The 22,734-nt window shown below is 40.8% G+C and overlaps 2 protein-coding genes across 2 annotated transcripts; one reads left to right on the top strand and one right to left on the bottom strand.

Annotated features, from left to right (window-relative positions):
* The first annotated feature begins 1,652 nt into the window (after positions 1 to 1,652).
* On the top strand, positions 1,653 to 14,669 carry LOC108667067 (medium-chain acyl-CoA ligase ACSF2, mitochondrial-like). The gene is made up of 11 exons (XM_018154048.2): positions 1,653 to 2,569; positions 3,167 to 3,295; positions 4,022 to 4,122; positions 6,281 to 6,398; positions 6,752 to 6,847; positions 8,098 to 8,246; positions 9,282 to 9,468; positions 10,329 to 10,436; positions 11,507 to 11,655; positions 12,913 to 13,054; positions 13,530 to 14,669. The coding sequence occupies exons 1-11, from the start codon at positions 2,045 to 2,047 to the stop codon at positions 13,761 to 13,763; spliced, it is 1,938 nt and encodes a 645-aa protein (XP_018009537.1). The 5' UTR covers positions 1,653 to 2,044; the 3' UTR covers positions 13,764 to 14,669.
* Positions 14,670 to 17,492: 2,823 nt separating this feature from the next.
* LOC108667066 lies at positions 17,493 to 22,622 on the bottom strand. Its single transcript, XM_018154047.1, has 5 exons — positions 22,574 to 22,622; positions 21,173 to 21,351; positions 20,456 to 20,586; positions 19,607 to 19,748; positions 17,493 to 18,240 (listed from the first exon to the last, which is right to left on the bottom strand). Exons 1-5 carry the CDS (start codon positions 22,620 to 22,622, stop codon positions 17,848 to 17,850), a joined length of 894 nt encoding a protein of 297 aa, XP_018009536.1. The 3' UTR covers positions 17,493 to 17,847.
* Positions 22,623 to 22,734: the final 112 nt, after the last annotated feature.

Below are 22,734 nucleotides of genomic sequence, written 5' to 3'. Positions count from 1 at the left end.
ATTATTGCTAATATTATGTAAAAACAAATAGCCTTAACTAACTAATCTTAACTTACCTATCTTAACCTAACCTATTTTAAACCAACATATTATTTTGCAAGTTTCTTTTCAATTGGAATTCTGCTGAAAAATTAATGAAAAGCCATAAAATGGCGTATAGCGACTTCTAGCCCAGCCCCATGTTTCAAATTTCATGCAAATCCGTTCCAAATTTAAGGAGGTACGATTGTCTCACTTGTATAAAAAATTGCGTTTCAATAGGAAACGAAGCAAGGAATGAATGTGCTAAAACTCCAAGACTGGTGCAATGCTATTTATAACTCATGTTTAGAATTTCATGAAGATCCGTTCAGACTTGAAGGAGTTATGAATAGGGCACTTGCTAAAAAATTATGTTTTGCTGTTGAGTCCGCTGGTGAGTTCGGAGAACTGTTTATTATATGTTTACGACACGAGCGATGATTTGCAACTATAAACATAATTGCAGCTCAAGACCGAAGATGTGCCGACTGCCGATGCAGCCGCTCGATAACTAGTATTCTCTCAATCTGTCGCCAATAAACCTGCTGTTCATTTAGTTGTTGCCTAGACTGAAGCGTAAAACGACCTTGAGCCGCAACTCGCAAGTGAAGTTGGGAGTCAGCGCCCAGCAGTCAGTTACTGCTGAGATCGAGTACAGTGTGCACTGTGCTGTGTGTGTTGTGTGAGCGTACTACAGCTTCAGGTTTCAGTAATAGAATCTCTGCCGATTAAAGTTTTAGAGTAGCAATTTTGTGATATTAATCGTGGTCTTCTGGTAGACTGGTACAACGATGTTCGATGAAAATTTGAGATGATTCAGATGTCTATTCTATCTTTGTTTGTATTGTAAGAGTAAATGCAAGTGTTCTGCTATTCCCCGCGTCTTGCCAGTTGCCACATTCAGTGATTTTAGTACAATGTACATGCAAGTTATTCGATAACTTTTCTAACAACTTTGTCTACTTATGACATGGAGTCCATGTTATGCGTGTTAAGGAAAGACTTATCCGTTGTGGTAAAGCTTTTAGCTTTAGAGTTTAGATTAAGGTTAGAACGTTAAGTAGGCCTCATACCTCCAACTCGAAGTGGTACTATACTATAATACTAGCATACCTATGATATGATCTGTGATCACGATGACCTAGGGGTGGATAGCTAGAGGTTAGCATAGCCCAAGTCCACAGTGCGATTCATATACCTTCCAGAGCGTAACGCAGCCGGGCATCTTCACGGCTTTCGACACATAGCGCCCACTACAACTGCGCCGTTCAGTTGGTTCACAGAGCCGGAGCACAACTGGCCGGAGCGCAACAGGCCCTACCGCAACAGGCTACTCTAACAAAATAAATTTACTTTATTCACTATTTAAAAAAATAAATTTTCTACAAATAAATTTTCTATTGTATTTTTTTTTTCATTTTTATGCACACCTCCGGCTACTAATAACAAATGCTTGCTCTCAATAATCAGGTTATTTATTAGTCTTCCCAAAATTTCGAATTCGATCGATAGGCTTTCCATTGTTTCGATTAATATACTGATAAATTATCTGATGTAGATGTCTATTATTATGTAATCCAGTAATTGATTTTTGCTCAAACATCAGATAAACATGGTGTTTAGATAACGATAATTGTAGGGCTCGTATCTTGACGCGTGTCCCGACAGTCTGCCTACCTTAGTTGGCGACTAGAAAACCTAACTAACCTAAGTGAATGATATCACCACGTAGCGAGGCAGGCAACATGCTACATCTTGCCACTTCTTCAACTCGCACTAAATGGTCGATGAATGTATATTGCAGTAGCTAAACTTTTCAGAATATGTGACATTATCCGTTTTGACATTAGTTTGTACTTAATCGTTTAAAATAGTAATTTTGCCAAGTAGTGATGATTGGACTTTAACGCCCTGGTTACTGAAAATGTATTAGCTGGACAAGAAATCTATTTCAGGGACATTTTATTCGTTATCTGCATTTCGCTGCTGTAGAATGGATTACTTTGATTGAACTGCTTACGACATGACTGTTGTGAACATGATGCAACAACAGCTGTGCCGAACCCGGTTGCTGCTATCAACCGGACCACTAACTCTGCGTTCAAATGATTCTGTTAGCTTGGGACGCTTAAATGCTTCTTGTCGTGCCTTTAGTGTTGCATGTAGGAGCACGATTCGGCCGCTGCATCAACCCTCAGGAGCACCTGAATGGTCTAAAAACACTTATAGTGGATGTTCTTTCACATGTGTTCCTAAAAATAAAAGTTTCTGCACGACTTCTGTATTCAGTCCCAGTAAAAAGAAATATGGGGTATTTTCTGCGGGAGCATTACGGAAGTACAGCCACCAAGCATCGTCTTCTGTACACCCACAACGCTTCTTGGAGCCCCTTGAGTGGAGTTATGCATCGATGCCTGGGGAGGAACCGTTGCTGGGGCTCACCATGGGTCAGGTCCTCGCAAGGGCGGGTCAGAAGTTCCAGGGGCGCGAGGCAGTCGTGTCCGTTGCCCAGGACATTCGCGTGACGTATGAGCAGCTCCAGCGAGACGTGGGTGCCTTCTTTTATCTATAGATTGAGATTTAATAATATAGGTAGCTATAAAACCGAGAATAAATGACACATTTACCACGGGTTATAAGAAACAGAATAAAAATGATTAATTATGTTTTTGAACATCTTGAGCACGTTTTTAAATGATATTCATAATTTTCTGGCTCTGTATTTCGTGTAGTTTATCTCTCATTTGTTTCCTTTGTGTACATGATTATTATAGCCATATAACATAGACAAGTCGCTGCAGTCTAATATAAAACGAAGTTAACGAAATGCATCCAGGTTTTTCATGTTATGTTACTATACAAATGATTTAAACGGTTTTATATTCATTTCTGCCACTCTTACTGAAATTAGAGTATTTGTGGGCAGGAAGTTATCGTCTCTAGTAAACTACAGTGATATTGAGATTGAGTGCAGCGGCATTGCTGTGGCGACTCAGGTGTAATTATCACTATAATGTTCATCCAATGATTCCAAAGATCTTCATACCGCCAGTGCGTCGAATTATTAAACAAATTCTTCTCTTTCATACCGCTAGTGCGTCAAATTATTAAACAAATTCCTCCAATCCGTCACGTTGTCCGCCAGAGCCTGGAAATGGCTGCGGGCTTGGTGGGCTTGGGGCTGGAGGCGGGCGACCGCGTGGGCATCTGGAGCGGCAACAACTACGAGTGGGTTGTGACGCAGTGGGCGGTGGGCATCGCTGGACTAGTCTTGGTGAGGAATTCGGGTTCGAGTGGGTTCGTCTTGGTGAGTGGGTTTGTCTTTTTTTTCTCGGTCAAAACTAACATTTTACACTTGCGACAATCTGCACTTCATATTACTTTGTTTTCTGTCCCATGTAAACATAGATTTTAGAATCAGATTGAGAAAAATAATAGAATACAATAGAAGTGTCGGCACTGAAGAAATAAGCCCATGGCCTGTTGCCGATTCTTGAACTTTTCGTGACTTGATTCACAAGGGATCCGGCCTTTGGAACCCGATCTTAATTCCATAGCTGACGATTGATTGAGATAGCTGCTGGACTTATTGCCTGGTCCGTAATTTGCGAGGTATTTCAAGACTGAACATATGCTCCTGCATAGCTTCGTCTAGTCTGTTTTTGAAGACGTTCATACTCGGAGCGTCAACGATGCTGATGCTATCAGGGAGGCTGTTCCACATGTCGGTGACTCGAAGCGAGAAGAAATGTTGTCGCATGGATGTGTTCCAACGCAGTTTTTTTAGTTTATAGCCGTGGCCCCTGGTGTTGGTTCTTGTTTCAAATTCTTGTAATCCTTCTGGGACCTTGTATAAGTCATGAGTATACTTGTATACTTCAATGAGGTCCCCACGTAGACGTCGATAACTGAGGCTTGGAAGCTTCATAATCTTTAATCTTTAAAACTATAATGTATTTATAGTTTTATTCTACACGATCTGATATCTTGCTCCCTCCAGGTGAACATCAACCCGAGTTACGTGGCCAGCGAGCTGCTCTACTGCCTTAAGAAAGTCGACGTCAAAGCTCTAGTCATGTCGCCAACGTTCAAAAATGTCGAGTCAGTCTTGCTAACTTTATAATAATCTTCAATATAATATATTCAATATATATTATCTTCAATATATTATAATCTGCCTACAGAACTCTGCACCTATGGTTTAGCCGCAGGGCTCACTGTTGCCTCTGCAACCAACTGAAAGACCGGAATAGTGCGAAATATTTTCGCACAGAAATTTTATATTTATTGCAATATAAAACATATAGTAATTTATTATAATGTAAACAGATGGAATTCTGATTCAGGTTGCGAAAAAAACAAATTCTAAAGTTACTCCTTCGCTTCTGAAGAGCCGCCAGCTTAATGGAGCATTGAAAAAAATCTTGTGTAAGAACTTTAATTTTGTCTATAAATAATATTTTGCCTGGAAAAAGTATATTTCATGATATACGTAATATTTAAAATGTAAGATATTTGAATCTTTTCTACAATCATATGTTTGACCGATCCATTATGTTAACTTTGACGAAACGAATTTCAATTTGATCCATGTTTGTCTAGCAAGACAAAGACTATGTAAGTGTTGATCTCTAGCATTATTCATCAGTGCAATCATTCGATCTGATATGCGATTAAGATGTATATAAAATTTAAATTTATGCCCTACTCTACAATGCACCACCTTTACAAATTTATGCGTAACCTCTCTAACTGGCATTGTTTAATTCTCAAGTTTTTGCTAATCATTGAATGGTCGATTTTGATGATAACAGGTTTGTTGTTCGCATGCAAGTATTTCTATAGAAGAATTTAATATGGCGCTTTTTTCGAAAATCCCCCTCTGTAGTTACATCAATAGTACCTGTTTCATGGTTTAGTGATATTCGTTGTGAAATATTTAGTTACGTTAAATGAAGACTAAAGCTTTAGCAATCATTATTAATAATAACCATACTATTAACCCTCTACCGCCTGTCATGAGTAACCGGAGCAATATTGTCACGCGCCTACTTCCCAAAAAGGATACGTTCTAGTGAGCGCAAAATGACTTGCACTGATGGTTGCCGCCATGCTAGGCCGCGAGTGTTGTTATCATAAGACACAATAAAATAATGTATATATACAATAAGATAAAATTATCATTAAGACGGCTATTTAAAAACGCGAGTACGTATTAAACTATATAATGAGAATTTATCTCGACAACGGAACTAAACTAAATAGCTCGGAGCCTATCGACGTCTTAATTAGTTTGATAAAGTAGCATTTTATAATTTGATGAATTATTTGATAATTAATAATTAGATAAAGGAGCATGAGTCATTGATTAACTTGTTCAGTTCTTGCACGTAGCTAAATTAAAAATAAATCTACGAGGCTATTTTGTATGGTTATTATATAAATAGAAGACTGCAAATCTATTTGGTTTGGTTAATATAGAAACACTAGAGTTTTATAACGGCGGCTTCAGTGTAAGTTCGTAGCATATCGAGAATCGCTGATAAAGCATGCTAATATCTGGGTGCTGGGGAAGGAGGAGCGAAACGGTCCACTTATCACGCGCTGATAACGGCTCGAGCGGTTTACAGGAAGTTGTTTTTGTTGCTGTTGTGATGCAACTAGGAAAGTGTGGAAGAGAACAAGAGGTGGCGCAGAGTGGCCAGAAATAGGAAGGGGAAATGGTAAAGACAGTAGGAGATGAAAAGGCGCATTGCGCATGATGTGGTCGCAATCGCGTGAAACTGCTTGTGTATCACATAAGAGGTGAACTTACACTCCAATCTGCCCCACACTCCTTATAGCCGGCTTACCGATGATTTTTTTAGGCCACCCTTGAGCCCCGATGAAGAGGTTAGGCCTTTCTTGAGCCCCGATGAAGAGTTTAGGCCTTTCTTGAGCCCCGATGAAGAGTTTGGGCCAACCTTGAGCCCCGATGAAGAGTTTAGGCCACCCGTGAGCCTCGATGAAGAGTTTAGGCCACCCTTGAACCCCGATGAAGAGTTTAGGCCACCCTTGAGCCCGATGAAGAGTTTAGGCCTTTCTTGGGCCCCGATGAAGAGTTTGGGCCAACCTTGAGCCCCGATGAAGAGTTTAGGCCACCCGTGAGCCTCGATGAAGAGTTTAGGCCACCCTTGTGCCCCGATGAAGGGTTAAGACGTTGACCATTAGGGTTTGCCGCTATGCCCTCTTGTTGCTGAGTCTTGCTCCCCTCTGCCAGAGGTACGCTGAGCTTCTCGGAGCTGTCGTGCCTTGCCACGGCGGAGCACCGCGAGCTGCTGAGCCAGCGGGCGGCCGAGGTGCAGTTTGATGCTCCCTGCAGCATCCAGTTCACCTCAGTGAGTGCGGCTAGAGGCAGTTTATGGATTAAGGTTCTCAGCGAGCTTCACTCAAGTCAGTCTGCTGAGAAAATTTCACTTAGCTGATTAACAGTTCCCATCGTTGATGATTATTTCAGTTCTACTTAGTGTTTTTCTCTGGAAGAAATCCAGTTCCCTGAGGATCGGTCGAGTTTAATTTACTTACAACACCCAACTCAGGTTGGCTCTAATGTTGAATCTAATGTTGGCTCGAATGTTGAATCTAATGTTGAAGTGTCGTTCAGTTTGCTCCAGTGAGTGATATTAGCGCTGGTGTTGTACAGACATTACCTTACCCACCTTACCAACCCCAACTCCATCCCCCCGAACAGGGCACAACTGGTAACCCGAAGGCCGCGGTGTTGTCGCACCACAACGTCGTCAACAACGCTTACGGCATCGGCTACCGCAGCGGCTACCACCTCAAGGTTNGGACATGGCTTATGGTTGGACGGGTATCCCAGACTGTGATGGCTTTTGGTTGGACGGGCATTCTAGACTGTGATGGCTTTATTCACAAGTTGACAGGCTGCAACTTAGTGACGAGTAATCTTAATGCGGTAGCAGCATAAATTTTTGTGTAGGCGTTTTTTAAGTTGTTGACAGTTGCTTTATAATATGAAAAATTTATTTGTTTAGTTTTACGATATGTGTTAAATCGGCGTGTTATCAGTGGAATTTTATCTTAACAACCCTTTCAGTGTCTTTGACATCAACGCAAGCGTTTTGAGTCGCTTTGAGTTGTGGGAAGCTTTTTACTTTAAATATTTACGAGCCTTTCACTACCTTTAACCTACCTTCAGTTGTACCCACTTCACAAATTCTCCGTGTAATACCTTGTGATAATACACAACTACCTGCGTAAATTCTCTTGCCTACACATCTTGAGTCTTCTGACATTACCTGTAACTACCTTCCTTCCTTTACCCTTCATTTATCCTTCCATTACCCATAAATAACTTAATTCCTTTACCCTCCCCATACCCTTAACTACGTACCTTCTTTCATTTACCCTTCCCTTACCCATAAATACCTTAGTTCCTTAACCCTCGATCCCCTTACCTTAACTTTCTTACTCCATTTACACTTCCTTTACCATTAACTACCTCAATTCCTTTACCCTCCCATTATACCCATAACTACCTTCCTACCTACTACCCTTATTACACATAACTACCTTCCTCCTACCTACCATCCCCGTTAGCGACTACATTGAAACGTCTTGCAAGGCCAAATGTTCTACAGAAGTTACTCTTTTCAACTACTAGCCTCTACCTTCTCAAACATATATCCTTTGACAACCATGTAGCTCTATCAACCATCCATGTTCCTCAAGAGTACTCGGTAGCCACTTCTAGGCCCTAGAACCTCTAGCCTTGGTAGCCACTTCTAGCCCCTACCCCTAGTAACCTTATTATTACACAGAAGAACCTTGCAGCCACTTTTAATTTAATCAGCCGCTATTTTCTACAATATTCCATGCCCCTCAAGTTTTACTTGAAGCCATTTCTTGCGCTCGACCCATACTTTCAAAAAAAGTTGGGAGATCGTAAGTTCATCAGTCAATCATTGACTGCCTATCAAGCCTAATCCACCAATCATAGACAAGAAAATGGAGCGTAAGTACTTACGTTAACTTAGCGAGTTTTGAAAGTATGGCCCCTGGACTGTTTGCCAGGAGTACGTGATTTGTGTGCCGGTGCCGCTGTACCACTGCTTCGGGTGCGTGGCGGGCACCCTCACTGGGGCGCTGTTTGGCGCCACTTTGGTGCTGCCATCGCCCGCCTTCAGCGCCCGCGCCGCCTTCGACGTCCTCACCTCCGAGCCGTGGGTACTCTAGAGCCAAATTTCTTCCATTATTGATTATCTTCATTATTTTTCTTATCTCTTTCCAGTCCTCCATTATTTTTCTTGTCTCTATCCAGTTAACTTTCCAGTCCTCCATTACTTTTCTTGTCTCTATCCAGTTAACTTTCCAGTCCTCCATTATTTTTCTTATCTCTTTCCACTTAGCTTTCCAGTCCTCTAGTTTTTTCTTATCTCTTTCCAGTTAGCTTTCCAGTCCTCCAGTTTTTTCTTATCTCTTTCCAGTTAGCTTTTCAGTTTTATCTCATTCCAGTTCATACCACTTTACTTAATCCTGAATATTTATCAAATATTCCCGATATCGGTGCCTCGAACGGTCTCATTATTTTCGTTTCTAATCCTTTAATTTAGAAGCGCTTGGCGCTATCCAGTCGAATCGAGCAAAATTAGACGCCAAAATATGAAGCTTCTTTTTTTTATGCCAATAGTAGCATGAACCACGGAGTTGTGTGGCGTGAAGCCGTTGAGAAATTAACGAAACCCTTCCTATATTCTGTCCAACTGTAAAACTATCAAAAGTCCTGACCCTGTGCACCGGCAGGGTGACGTTTTGCTACGGAACCCTTCATATATTCTGTCCAACTGACTAAAACCTACAAATCTACTTCCGCATTTCTAATTGGAAAACTAAAATTACAAAAATACAAAATTATGAAAATACTAAATTCTAATTCCCTAACACTATCATTAATCTTGACCCTGTGCACCGGCAGGGTGACGTCTTGCTATGAAACCCTTCCTATATTCTGTCAAAACATAAAACTATCAATAGTCCTGACCAAAAATGCATGGCGCTATACAGTTTCAACTGACAAAATTAGAAGCCGAAATATGACGCTTCCATTTTTAGCGCATTTTCTCATTTATGGAAAAAATGCACTGACCCTGTCAAAATCCTGACCCTGTGCACCCGCAGGGTGACGTCTTGCTACGAACTCCTTCATATATTCTGTCCAATTTAAAACTATCAATAATCCTGACCCTGTGCACCTGCAGGGTGACGTCTTGCTACGGCACACCCACGATGTACGTGGACATCTTGGCAGCCGCGCGTCGCGCCGCAGAAGAGGGCGGGACCAGGACGGTGGTGCCCAGCCTTATGACGGGCCTCATGGCGGGGGCGCCGTGCCCTCCGGAGCTCGTGCAAGCTGTCATCACGGAGCTCGGCATGAAGGACTTTATGGTGGGCTATAGGGCGTGGTGGTTGCTGTGCCCGGGGGGGGGGGGGTGTGATGAGCGCGTGTGGGGAAATTTGGACAATAGATGAAAAATATTCTGGGGAAATATTCCGGGGGAAAATATTCCGGGGGAAAATATTCCGGTAAAAAATATTCCGGGGCAAAATATTACGGGGAAAAATATTCAGGGGCAAAATATTCCATGGTGAAAAATATTCTGGGGCAAAGTATTCCGGGGGAAAATATTATAGGGAAAAATATTCCAGGGGGAAATATTATAGGGAAAAATATTCCAGCAATTTTGATGCCAATAATTTGATACGTTGTGTTGGCTCGGTAACCATCAAAAGCTAGTACATTTTAATTTTTCTTGCATTTTTAGACTTAATCTATCCCTTAATATGTCCATTTTAATTTCATAAATTAGTAAATACCAAAAATTTCTACGTGTTTGGTTGAATGTCGTTACGAACGTTCTCGTCATACGCCAGCCCGAGGTCCTCTGAATTAAGTTAATCTTAAGTTATGTTATGTCTGCACTCGCCCTCCGTGTTTTTCCATCTAAACGGACATACGTATACGCTATGACTCTATGATAAGTTTGGGACTTCTTATTCCACGGTCACGCTGATGCGCCGCCTTCGTCGTCCTCCGTCTCCGAGTCGTCGCTAGGCAGGTCACCTCGCCCTCTGGTCCCGGATAAAACGTTGGACGTGTTCCGTCTATTTGCCCTCCTTTGGGCCAGCTGATGCTTTAGCTATAATACGTATATCGCCATAACTTAACGCTATTATATGTACGCTATTTACGTATATCGCTATAATACGTTAAGATATCGCTATAATTTTTTAGTATTTGTCCCCAGGTTATGTATGGGCTGACGGAGACAAGCCCTGTGTGCTTCCAGTGCAGCCCCAACGACCCTCAGGCGACCCGGTCCCAGACTGTGGGATACCCGTCATCCCACCTCGAGGTAGGAAGCCTCCCCAGGCGACCCGGTCCCAGACTGTGGGATACCCGTCATCCCACCTCGAGGTAGGAAGCCCCAGGCGACCCGGTCCCAGACTGTAGGGTACCCACCGTCCCACCTCGAGATAGGAAGCTTCCTTCCGAAGCGAGGCTGTGGGGGTCATTATTGGAAGTTTTTTGTCCATGTATGAAGTGCAGTGTATGTGGGAGCGGTTCTAAATTTTTAATGTATAAATGTTCAATCTATTAGTGCGTTTGTGTGTGTGATGCCTCTAGGAATGTGAAAAAACAATAAGAGGTGATACGAAGTGAGAGAAAAAAGTTGAACGTTGGAGAAAAGTAAAATACAGTAGGAAATGAAAATGGGCACAAAGCGAATAATTTTGTTAGTTATTGTTAAATGCATTCGGGGTGGGGAGGTAGGAAGGAATCTGCCAGAGCTTTGATTGATTTCTATCAAGGAGTGTGGCGGTCTTGATGGTTCTTTACATTTAATGCATATTAGAGATTAATCAAGTCTGATTTTGAAACCCCGGCTGTTGCAATGTGTTGTGATTGCTCTACATGTGAAGGTGATAAAGGGTTGCTTTACGTGTGAAGGTGATAAAGGATTGCTCTACGTGTGAAGGTGATAAAGGGTTGCTTTACGTGTGAAGGTGATATAGGGTTGCTTTACGTGTGAAGGTGATAATGGGTTGCTTTACGCGTGAAGGTGATAAAGGGTTGCTTTACGTGTGAAGGTGATAAAGGGTTGCTTTACATGTGAAGGTGATAAAGGGTTGCTTTAGTGTGAAGGTGATAATGGGTTGCTTTACGTGTGAAGGTGATAGAGGGTTGCTTTACGTGTGAAGGTGATAGAGGGTTGCTGTACGTGTGAAGGTGATGTCTTTATTGAAGCTCCATGCCTCTTTACGTGTGAAGGTGATAAAGGGTTGCTTTACGTGTGAAGGTGATGTCTTTATTCAAGCTCCATGCCTCTTTACGTGTGAAGATGATAAAAGGGTTGCTTCACGTGTGATAAAAGAGTTGCTCTACGTGTGAAGGTGATGTCTATATTGAAGTTCCATGCCTCAGGTGAAGGTGGTTGACGGCGATGGTCGTGTTGTGCGAGTGGGGGAGGAAGGGGAGCTTTGCGTGCGAGGCTACAGCGTCTTCCTCGGCTACTGGGGCGACCCTGTCAAAACTGAGGAGGTCATCAGCCAGGATCGCTGGTTCAAGACCGGGTGAGAAGTACATTGTCATCAGCAGTGAAGGCAGACTTAGCCGTTAATTTGAATGTTTATTTTGATAAATTAATGACTTTGGATTGGTTCAAGACCGGGTGAGAAGTACATTGTACATACATTGTATTCAGCAGTTCTTGCACGTTCAGTACATTGTATTCAGCAGTGAAGGCAGGTTTTTCTGGATCCCTGAAAATTTGGATTATTTTGCCGTTGATTTGAGTGAAAAGTGAACGTTAAAGTGAAAGCAGATTTTTCTTGATCCCTGAAAATTGGTACTATTTCGCCGTTAATTTAAATGTTTATTTATATAATTGAATAACTTTGGATTGGTTTAAGACCGGGTGAGAAGTACATCGTAATCAGCAGTGAAGGCAGGCTTTTCTTGATCCCTGAAAATAAGGATTATTTTGCCGTTAATTTGAATGTTTATTTGGATAAATGAATAAATTTGGATTGGTTCAAGACAGGGTGAGAGGTACATTGTTCTCTGTGAAAACAGATTTTTCTTGATATTACCGTTGAATTGAATGTTTATTTGGATAAATAAATTGACAATAATTTATCAAATCGATTCAACTGCAACTAAGCGAGGAGCGAACGCGCAGTTTGCTTTCCCCATTTAACATAACATAACATATTGTTCTCGGCGCTGAAGTGTAGGCCTGATGTGGCCTGTGGCCGATTCTTTTCCTTTTCGTGCCTTGTTCACAGAACTTCTAATATCGTTTCATTTGACCGGATCTTTTGATGACTGACGATAGTTTGAAATAGCTACTAGACTTCCACCGGGTTCGATATGGTGCTAGGCATTTCAAGTCTGAACATATATTTTTCCATAGCTTTATCTAGTCTGTTCTTGAACGCGTTCATACAGAGGCTGTTTTTTTTACTAACCATCTAAGCTCTAATGCACACTATGAAACTTGTAGATTAAACGTTTTTATCCATAAGATTATTAGAACTATCTAATAATCTATTGGTATCACTTCTATGAGATACACCTCAAAGTTACGTTTGTTCACTGGTTCATTCTGTCCTCACAGCGAAACCATGTTAATACGATCTAAGAAACACTTGGCGCAACGGATTAGTTCAGGTGATGTCATTTTCCTGTAGGACTCAACATAATACTGAAAAATTCCATCTGCTATCACTAACAATAGGTCGATGGCTTATCTAATTTTTTTTCTTTCTGCAGCATTAGGATATTACTTTTAACTATAAATACTTAAAACATTTCATTCAATGTTGTAGTGACTTGGCTGCCATGGACTCCAGCGGGTACGCCTTCATCAGAGGGCGCAAGAAAGATATGATCATCAGAGGCGGCGAGAACATCTACCCCGCCGAGCTGGAGAACATTTTCATGGCGCATCCCTTTGTGCTCGAAGCCCAGGTGTGATCTCTTTCATTCCTCCATCTAATTCTTCATTTGCGACTGCACACTTTTCCTACATACTGTTATTACCCCCAACTCATTTCATCACCGAGCCTCTAGCCTTTTTTCTTAACTACCTACTTTTGCAGCCTTTTCGTTCCGTTCATTTCTACCACTTCCTCGTCCTGCCTAGTTTTCCTAGCACTTCCTCCACCTGCTTACCTTGCCTACCACCTTATCCTCCAGCCTACTCTTCGTGCTACTTCCTCCTCCAGCCTACTTTTCAATTTTCATATAGCTAGCTGCTCCAGCCTCCAACTCGATGAAGATGCTGGATGAAGATGCTCGATGAATGGTACAGATGCCCTTAGGTGGGTCATCTTTACCCAGTTAAGCCTGGACAAAAGGGCGTATCAGTGCTACGTGCAGAAAGTATTATTATTATGACAACATGTACCATTCATTTTTCTGAGTGCTGTATCTAAACCCCCAGGTGTTCGGGATCCCTGACCCCCGCCTGGGGGAGGTGGTGGTGGCGTGGCTGCGCCTGCAGGAAGGGCGTCACCTCACGCAGGAGGAGTTCCAGGCGTGGTGCCGCGACCGCGTGGCGCCCTTCAAGGTCCCGGCAGTCGTCATGATGAGGAAACAGTTTCCCGTCACCGTCACCGGCAAGATCCAGAAGTTTAAAATGAGGGATGAGACCATCGAGCTGCTAAAAGCACAGTGACACATGACGTCTTGACGCAAGATCTGATAGAATAGCGATGTGTTATCATCATTGAGGGTGAAAATACCACCTAGCCGCGCCACAGAGACCGCCGAGAACAACACCTCTTGGCTGTCCTGCTCATACGATTGTCTTCCGAGAAAGCCCTACTCTTCCGCTAAACACTGCCTCAATTACGACCTGGTCTTAGCAGCTCCGTAATATCGTCTAGTTTGTGATAGGGCTTTCTCCCTCTTTTCCTGATGGCCGGGACTCGATGTAATTCGCCAAGCATTTTTCTTCAGAAACTTCACTGCCCACTACAGTCATCCACTCCGTTTTATAGGCAGCAGATCTGCCCAAGGGTTTTCTATAGTCTGCTTTTCTACTCTTTCCATCACTTGTTTCGTCTGCCCCATGAACTGCCATCTTAGGTGCGTGGGCCGCAAACAAAAACTTGATGCGTGCGTTCAACCTAATTTTATAAGCAAGGATATTGCTGAATGCAGAGCTCTCGCAGGTTTGAACCATTCGGAGTCTTCTGTCTTTAGCGTACGGCGAAAAAAAACTCTGATAAAAATCGAACACCGTAAAAAATTCAGCTTTGAAACGAATTAATCCACTCGCCAACGCAAAGCCTTGAAATTAGTCTAATAAAAAGACACGAAGTGTACGGTACTATAGTTCTATAATTGTATACCGACGACGCGTTTAGAATTGAACCATTTTCTGTGACGAAGTTCGTTTTTTACTCTCGCACTTGCTGAGTTCGATAATTGCAAATTATTTTCACAATTAAAAACGGATTCATTCTCTTTTAGTGGGTCTCATTGAAATTATTTTTCCCTATGAGAATCAATCCTCACGCGGAGCCTAATACATTTCTCACTAGTAGCTTCATTGCATCACATAGCGTAAACAACGTAAGATGTATTTTTGCACTTTCCATTCGCCAAGGCGTTGTGTTCCCAGCAAACCTAACTGGCGTGTTCAGGCTTTGTCGAAGTCGTACTCGCTACATTGACATCGTTTTGGGTTGCAGGCAAATTGAATTCACTAATATGAAATTCGACAGAAAAAAAAAAGAATTTTCCATACGTCGTCTTTCCTTGAAACATTTGAACCATTATATTTACGGGAAGGGCAGGGTGCCCCGTGGTTAAAGTTCAGATTACCAAGATTGGCGCAGAGAGGCGCGGGTTCGATCCCAGCTCTGTGCGCCAGTTTCTGGTCAGAATCGGCGAGGAGGCCGGGCGGTTAAGCACAGCAGAATTGTAGTAGAGAGTTCGAGATCGCAAAATGCTGTGAATGTTCTGCGATTTTAAGAATCGTCAACAGGCCTATACGGCCTACTAAACTCTGAAACCGCTATTATTTTATTATTATTGACGAATAGAGCGTTCCACAGTTTCAGAACATCTAAATTTTTTCATTCAGATATTTTTTACTGACATCTTGTATAGTTTTAAGCTGCTGAGAGTGCCTCCGGTGCTCTTGAGTTTCTAAATTCTCAGAGCTAATAACACAACATATAGCGATGTGGGCGCTGAAGAGTAGGCCTGATGTGGCATGTCGTCGACAGTTATAAATTCGTTGAAATTCGTATCTAAGTTGAAGTAAATAATAGTTTTAGAAACTTTTCATATTATTTTTTTTTTCATATTAAACATATTTGGTTGCAGCCAACGTCGTTGAAAACTTGCACTTATAAATGTAACACTTAATATGCGTTCCGGATGATAAACCAGTGAACACATACAAGGAAATTTCTTATTCTTATACTATTGTCCTCACAACACGATGTTTTACCAATTTCATTGCTTCCATAAGACAGTCGGAAATTTCTGATAAAGTTTGTAACTTTTATGTGTATGAGCTCTTACGTTTTTTTTTAGTTAGTTACTAGAGAAAACGATGCAATGAAGCGACTTCGACATAAATATCATCCCGGGAAATAAAACTCATCCATACTCTTTCGAAATGTACAGTGAAACCTCGCCGCACGAACTAAATTCATGTAGAAAGAAACGTGGTTTGTATAGTATTTTGTTCGTAAAGTGAGTCTATTCTCCCCAAAAAATTAAAGGGAAAGACTCCCATCCGTATTGGGCCTCCCCAGGAGTCGGCGCTTCTACGCACATGTTGTCCTTACAATAAAGTGAAGAGGAATTCTTCCTCTTATATTTGAGGTACCCAATAAGGCATCGTTCTGATCCAAAAAAGTGGAAAGGGTAATTTTATTCCGGCCGTACTCTTTCAAGTCGACAACCCCCATCTAGAAGGCGACCGGCATGCCGGCCAAACGGTCGTGTAGTGCAGTGGTTCCCAAACTTTTTCAGGCTGGCGCCCCCTTTGGCTCTCTAGTGAATTTCTATCGCCCCCCACAGACATATATAAAAACATATGCCTCTTTCTTGAAATTTAGTACGCTGCAATTTTAGAAGATAAAGTTTAAACACAAATGTGTCTTTTACAAATAGAACCCCATTTAGTGAACCAATATGTTTTTAAGCTATTTCAACTGTTTGAGCACTAGAAACCTAGTACGTCTTGGGCAAATTTACGGCCGGACTCGTGGCCGGTCTCACGGCCAATCTACAAATTCAATTATCAAGTAATATCTCCCAAACTAATGNATGTCGACGAACAATGCATGTAAAGAGCCGTAGTTACTTAAATCTAAAGAAACCAGAACGCTGCAAAAGCATGAGCTGCAAAGCTTATAGGCAAGTAGAATGGATATAGGTATAATCATGAAAATAAAAACACATTTTCGTATCTTAACAGTATCAGATTCAGATTCGTGGTAACTTCCTCCTTTCCGCGGAGAAATTGGACCCACAATTTTTACGTGAACAATCTGTGTGCTGAAAACATCAGCTTAGGATCTTTATGTATTGAATCGTACGAAGATTGGAGGAGCATCATGAATGATAAGATTATACTAAAAATACCAAAGAATTCTAGCGTTTAACTATGTATGAAAGGAGAAGGAATCGTCGATCAATAAGCTTGTTACACAGTAAGAAAAATCACCGTTAAACGGTCTCACCGGCGTTCTAGTGGCCGGCCGCCACGTGAAAGGAAATACCGTATGGCCGTTCTTGTTCAAATTTAATACTAAAAACCAGTACAGCTTCTGAAAAGAACGGATATACGGTTTATTTTCACGTGGCGGCCGGCCACTATAGAACGCCGGTGGGACCGTTTTCTCGAACAGTGTATAGAAACATTTGACGACGAAAATCGAGTTCGGTATTAAGGGGGCGCAGCCGTAGGCCACAAATTTTACTCTTAAATAAGCCCAGGAGCCAACGCCTAGCTTCAGCATGCGTTAACTTTACTCAGCCTTAGAACTAGAAGCCGCAGACTACGCTTGAACTCCGTAATCTAGACAAGCGACACACTGCCGAAAGATAATAGCGCCGTAGGTCATCAGCCCCTGCTTAAGCATGCTCGCTCATAAGCAGGCAGTTCCCCATTCGGCTGTACCTAGGTACTCCGGCCTAACCTCTTCTGGCCTAACCTCTTCTGGCCTAACCTATTCACGCTGTCCCGGCTCACAACCTTCTTGCAGCCAATGACTAACTCTACCAGCACACTTGCACCACCTTTCTAACTTCTTGCAGCCAATGAGTTTAGGTTAGGTCCGCTCAGGTTTGTTTTGGGTGGAGAAAGGTTGCAGCTCGTATAGGTTAGGCCAGATGATGTTTGGCCAAATGCAGTATGGCCATGTTTACCTTTGGCAAGCTTATTTTGTGGCTGTGGACATCCGGCGCTATGGCTTTGAGCACTTAACTTCTTAGGCCGTTATGAACACGCCCGTAATGAACGCGCAAACAATATTTGCTCTCTAGTCATATACAGTTTAGGACTTGAAAAGTACTAGCATATAGGAAATTCAACTATCAGATATATGCATCAATAGAGAGGATAATGAGCCAGAAAATCAACACTGAACAGGCAACATTGAAATAAATGAGAAATAATATGAGCAAGGCGGAACTAAATGAGAAATAATTTGCGCATTTTTTCTTTTTGAATCACGGAGCAATAGCCTTGCGTTAATGGACGATTACGAGTGACATCAAACGTGCCGGTGTGATCAAGAATCGAGTACTTTACCGATAGCCTCCTCGAGAACCTTGGAGACGTTATAGGTTTGAATCTGAAGACCAATGAACCCTCCGCTGAGATCTCTGCCTCTGTAGTATAAACTCACTCCGGAGATCCAGGTAGGGGGTGAGGTGCTCACGGGCTGTGTGTCAAAATACGGCACCGTCATTTGAGACACGTCAGATTCCAAATCTGTTGCCTGAAACTCGACATAATTGCCACCGTGACTGACAACACGGGAGGGAATTTGTAGCTTGGTTGGGTCATCTGGCTTGTGAAGAATAAGCTTCTTGCGAGTAGTTTCTTCAGAGTGGCTGTTAGCCCAGAAGCTATCTTCGGGCCTCAACGAACCATCCATGAAGTTGATTGGAGTCACTCGGATCTGAATGTGCATCATATTATTTATATGTTTAGTGAAAAATTCAGAATCTATAAAACAAAGAATTTAGAGACAAAGAGAAAGGTACAGGAATTCCCATAGCCTTTTACAACAAATTGTTACGGAGTCCAGCTTCATCAGTGCGATGATTCTAGAATATAAGTGCAATCAATGAGTAAACCTAAATTCACATCGCAGATGTTGTAACCTAATTTGATGACTAAAAATAAACTCGACTTTGAATCAAGCAGACGGGACTATCTATTTACAACATGAAGAGGATTAAAACTGAACGTGGTATTAAAACTAGGCTTCTTTTTGAAAATATTCTAGTATTGTATAACTCTTAAGTCAGAAACACCGTTTGTGGAAGCCAAAACTCTAAAGTCACTATCGAGTACCGGGACATTGGGATGCTCGGTATGAATTCGCACTGCTGGAGGAGGTGGATGTGGAAGTAGATTTCCTGTTCGATAACTCCTCCCTCTATGCTAAGCCAGTCTAAAATCAAAGTTGAGTCACATCATAACCGACTTATTTTCATGCGCTTTGCGCCCAAATGTATTCTAAGTGAAGACTTAGGCATAAGTACAGGAAGTGTATCTTTATACCCGAGCAAAGAGCTAAATTTAAAATTATTCTCCAACAATGCAAGAAGATTGACATTCGGAAGATATTTCCCGAATAGTGCCTCCAACGCTTTTGACATACATATGTAGTCTCAGATGCATTGTCAAAGTATGGAAATGAACAATAAACAATGTTCCTGTTAGCCCACTGGGGGAAAACATCAATATATCTATCGAAAAAAATGCCTAAATTTGTGTACACGCTTGGTGAGACGAAAACCTATTTAGCGGACAGGCATTGGTAAAAAATTCTAATTCACTAGACATAACATGGAAGGTGGACCAACACGAAAAGCCCGGTGTTTTTGTGTGCGAACCTTATTTGTGAACCCCACTTTGGTGAGTGAACCCCATTTAATGCAAAAATAAACAAACAAAAGCTAAACAGTATCGAGCATAAGTTCACACAACTTTGTAGGCACGTGAACGTCGCGCTTGCTCAAACTTTCTTCCATATTATGTCCCGATAATTTTATATTTTCTTTCTAACAAGTGAATCATGTCATTTAGATATTTATCTTATTTCAATGTCATTTATATTGTTGAAGAATACTTCAATAAATCAACTATACAGGGACAATTACCCCTCTAAAACTTGTATGTTTATACATGTCGCTAGAGACTTCCCAATTGTCATTTTATGAGATGCAGACATATTATTGATAAATGACAACCTCAAAAAATGTATTTTAATTTTCTATTCGACAAATAAATCGTATAAATATCGTGTCTAGGCTCACCTGAAGTTTAAGAGAAGAATCCACAACATGAAAGCGCGTGCCGGTGATGACGTGGTCGGCAGGTGCAGTCAAGTCATCCAGGTCCATGGTTCGAGCCTCGTACGTCAAGGTGTGGTAGTGAATGCCCTCCACCAAAAATCTCCTATAATTATTGGCAGATAATTAATTGAGTAGGGTTTCATTCCGAGTTTCTGTAAACAATTCGCAGTGATATTGTTAATAAATTATTTCTTTAATATAGGTTGTGATTGCACCAGTACATCCGTTTTCAAGTTGGAACTTCATTGAACAAAATTGTGAGAGAATTTTGTTGGACGTAAATCTAAACAGATTATAAAAAACACATTTATCTATTAGATTGCATGATTTATTAGCGTGAAGAACAAAATCGAACAAATGATTACGACCGAAATTTTTTCAAACTTAATCTATTGTCACAATGTTCAGCATCAAATTTTCACTCCTGGGGAAAAAGCGACAAATTAACTTTCACATTTTTGCTTTTTAAAAAGAAAATAGATTTATCATACGTAACATTGTTTTACATTTATCTCTAAACCTCTCGTGGTACATAAAGGTCTTGACGGTTTAAGACAAAATTTCTCGAGTGATTTAAAATGCCATGTTAATTCTAAATATTGATAATGAGCAGTTAACTACTTCGAAAAAGTCGACTTACACAACCAAAGAAACGGGCACCATTAAAAATTCTCACAAGACAAGAATATTGATTGCGTCTGAACAACATTTAAGATTTTATAAGTGCGTACATTTTATAATATTGACTGAAGAAGTTAAGAATATAATCTCATGACGATTATTATGAACATAGTAATGAGTTATATCTACAGGGTCTCGTCGGGCAATGGTATCCACTGGCGAGACGAAGGCTCCACTTGTCCCTGAGGCAAGGCTCTCCCTTGCTCCACTTGCATCATAATCATACGCTGGTGCTTGGTGAACTTCACTCCCGTCAGCACCTAGAAAAAGTAAATCAACAGTTCATAGACTCGGTGTCCTGTACATTTCTCAATCATGGTTCAGTCTTGAAATGCTTAGCACCTTACAGACCAGGCAATAAGTCCAGCAGCTATCTCAATTAATCGTCAGTTATGGAAAGATCGGGTTCCAAAGGCTGGATCCCTTGTGAATCAAGCCACGAAAAATTCAAGAATCGGCAACAGGTTATGGGCCTATTTCTTCAGTGCCGACACTTCTTTTCTATTCTATAATGCAATCCGCGCGGAAACATCTAAAAAACTGGATCTATTATGCGTGCAAGTGAAATTATTTAGATGAATGAGACGTAATTCATCACCGATTTCATTGCGGCATGAGATAAATCTTAGTGTTGTTTGACAGTGTGTAAAAATGAAGTGGAAAATTATCAATTGATTCACCTCGTGGTTTTTATACGCACTCATTTTATGGTATCTTCAATTAAATATATTATTGCTGTAACGAGTATTTTCTTACAAAATTTTAATAAAATCAAAGACTTCGATTGGATTGAAAAAATAATTGAAAGTAAATAAATCCAAAAATGAATCAAAGGAGAGTATTTACCATGCCATTGCGGACGTCAGTCTCGATAGGAATAAGACTGATGAAGCGGTCTGTTGTCTCTGATGAAGGGTCGTCACAAAGACATACGCAGTACGTGCAGAAATAGAAAGTAAGGAACTCATACCATCCATTCGCAGTCTTTTCGTTCTCGCAAGCGCCATGCGATCCGTGTAACACACCTGAGGCAATAATGCAATATAAAAAATGCATCGCAGTGTGAACATGAGTAACATTGCACGAATAAGCATTTAAAGAACGAATAAAGCATTTAATTTAAAGACACTAAAACATACTGCATGAAGATGATGATGATGTTGACAATCTAAGATGAGAAAATCCCATAGCCCCGGTGATTAATTGTTACGAAAGTTTCGAAATCAAAGAATACTCTTTTATAAGATTTCGACTTAAATTTGTTAAGGTAATATTTCGGTAAAATATTCAACATGAAAATACGTTAAACCAAAAGAATAGAATGCAGGAAAGCAGAAAAACAAACTTAGTTAACATCAGGGTCGTGTTTCATACAATTAAAGATCGAACAAGTCGACGATGGTAGCATAGCAAGCAATAAGCTTTACTTTTCAACTTACATAGACCGACAGTCGCTTTTACCAACCAAATTACGGGTTACTGAAGGATGAAGCATGATTTCGCTGAAGCCGTGACCGTCGCAAGCCGTGATTCCCAAACTACTTGTTACTGACGAAAAATCACTGTTGGTAAATGAAGTTTTGAGAGCTATAGAGGTCGCATGGAAGTGTCGAATATATAACGCTTGCTATGAACATGCATGATTGATAAAAAATTGTTTACAGACTTAAGTTACAGGAATAATTAACACATTGTATATAAATTTACTCAGTAGAAAATGCGAGTCTGCATTTGTCGATTACAGACTGCAAATTCATCGACATTGGAGGCGATTGTGTTAAAAAACTAATAAAACAACGGGAAAAAATTGTTTTGGAGTAGCTAAATCAGTGACATAAATAAAAAAATGACAAGAACAAAGAACAATGATAAAACAGCACTGAAAAAATTCAGCAACAATACGAGTTCAGCAACAATTGAAACACTAACTTCGGTCGTGAGTGCACAACATTAGTTTTTCGCAAAACAAAAAACAATTATGGTGAAACTTTTGTCCCAAAATTTTCAAATTCGAATATTAAAAAATCTTGTGCCGTGTAAATATTGGTAAAACGAAAATAAAGTAAGATGTTGGATAGAAACTTGACATTATATAGACCAAGTTTTTGAAAAAGAATTGTTTTTATAAAAGAACCGAAATCCAATCAAATTTTTAGGGGAAATATGAATTCTGAAAACTCGTTTAGAAAGTAAATGCTTGCAGAGATTCTGTTAAACAATTAACGATAAATAATACAAGACTCTCACCATTGCCATACCGGATCCAGTCATAACGACGATGTGGANATGTTTCCATCTTCGGTTTTAATTTAATTTGAATATGCAGCAAATTCCTGGTATCCATATTCTACGTTCATGTCGATTTTTTTATTGAAGGCATTTTTAGCGCATTTTCTCATTATGGAAAA

The sequence above is a fragment of the Hyalella azteca genome, unplaced genomic scaffold, assembly GCF_000764305.2.
Source record: "Hyalella azteca isolate HAZT.00-mixed unplaced genomic scaffold, Hazt_2.0.2 contig12034, whole genome shotgun sequence".
NCBI lineage: Eukaryota > Metazoa > Arthropoda > Malacostraca > Amphipoda > Hyalellidae > Hyalella > Hyalella azteca.
This window is presented reverse-complemented; position numbering and strand designations above follow the sequence as displayed.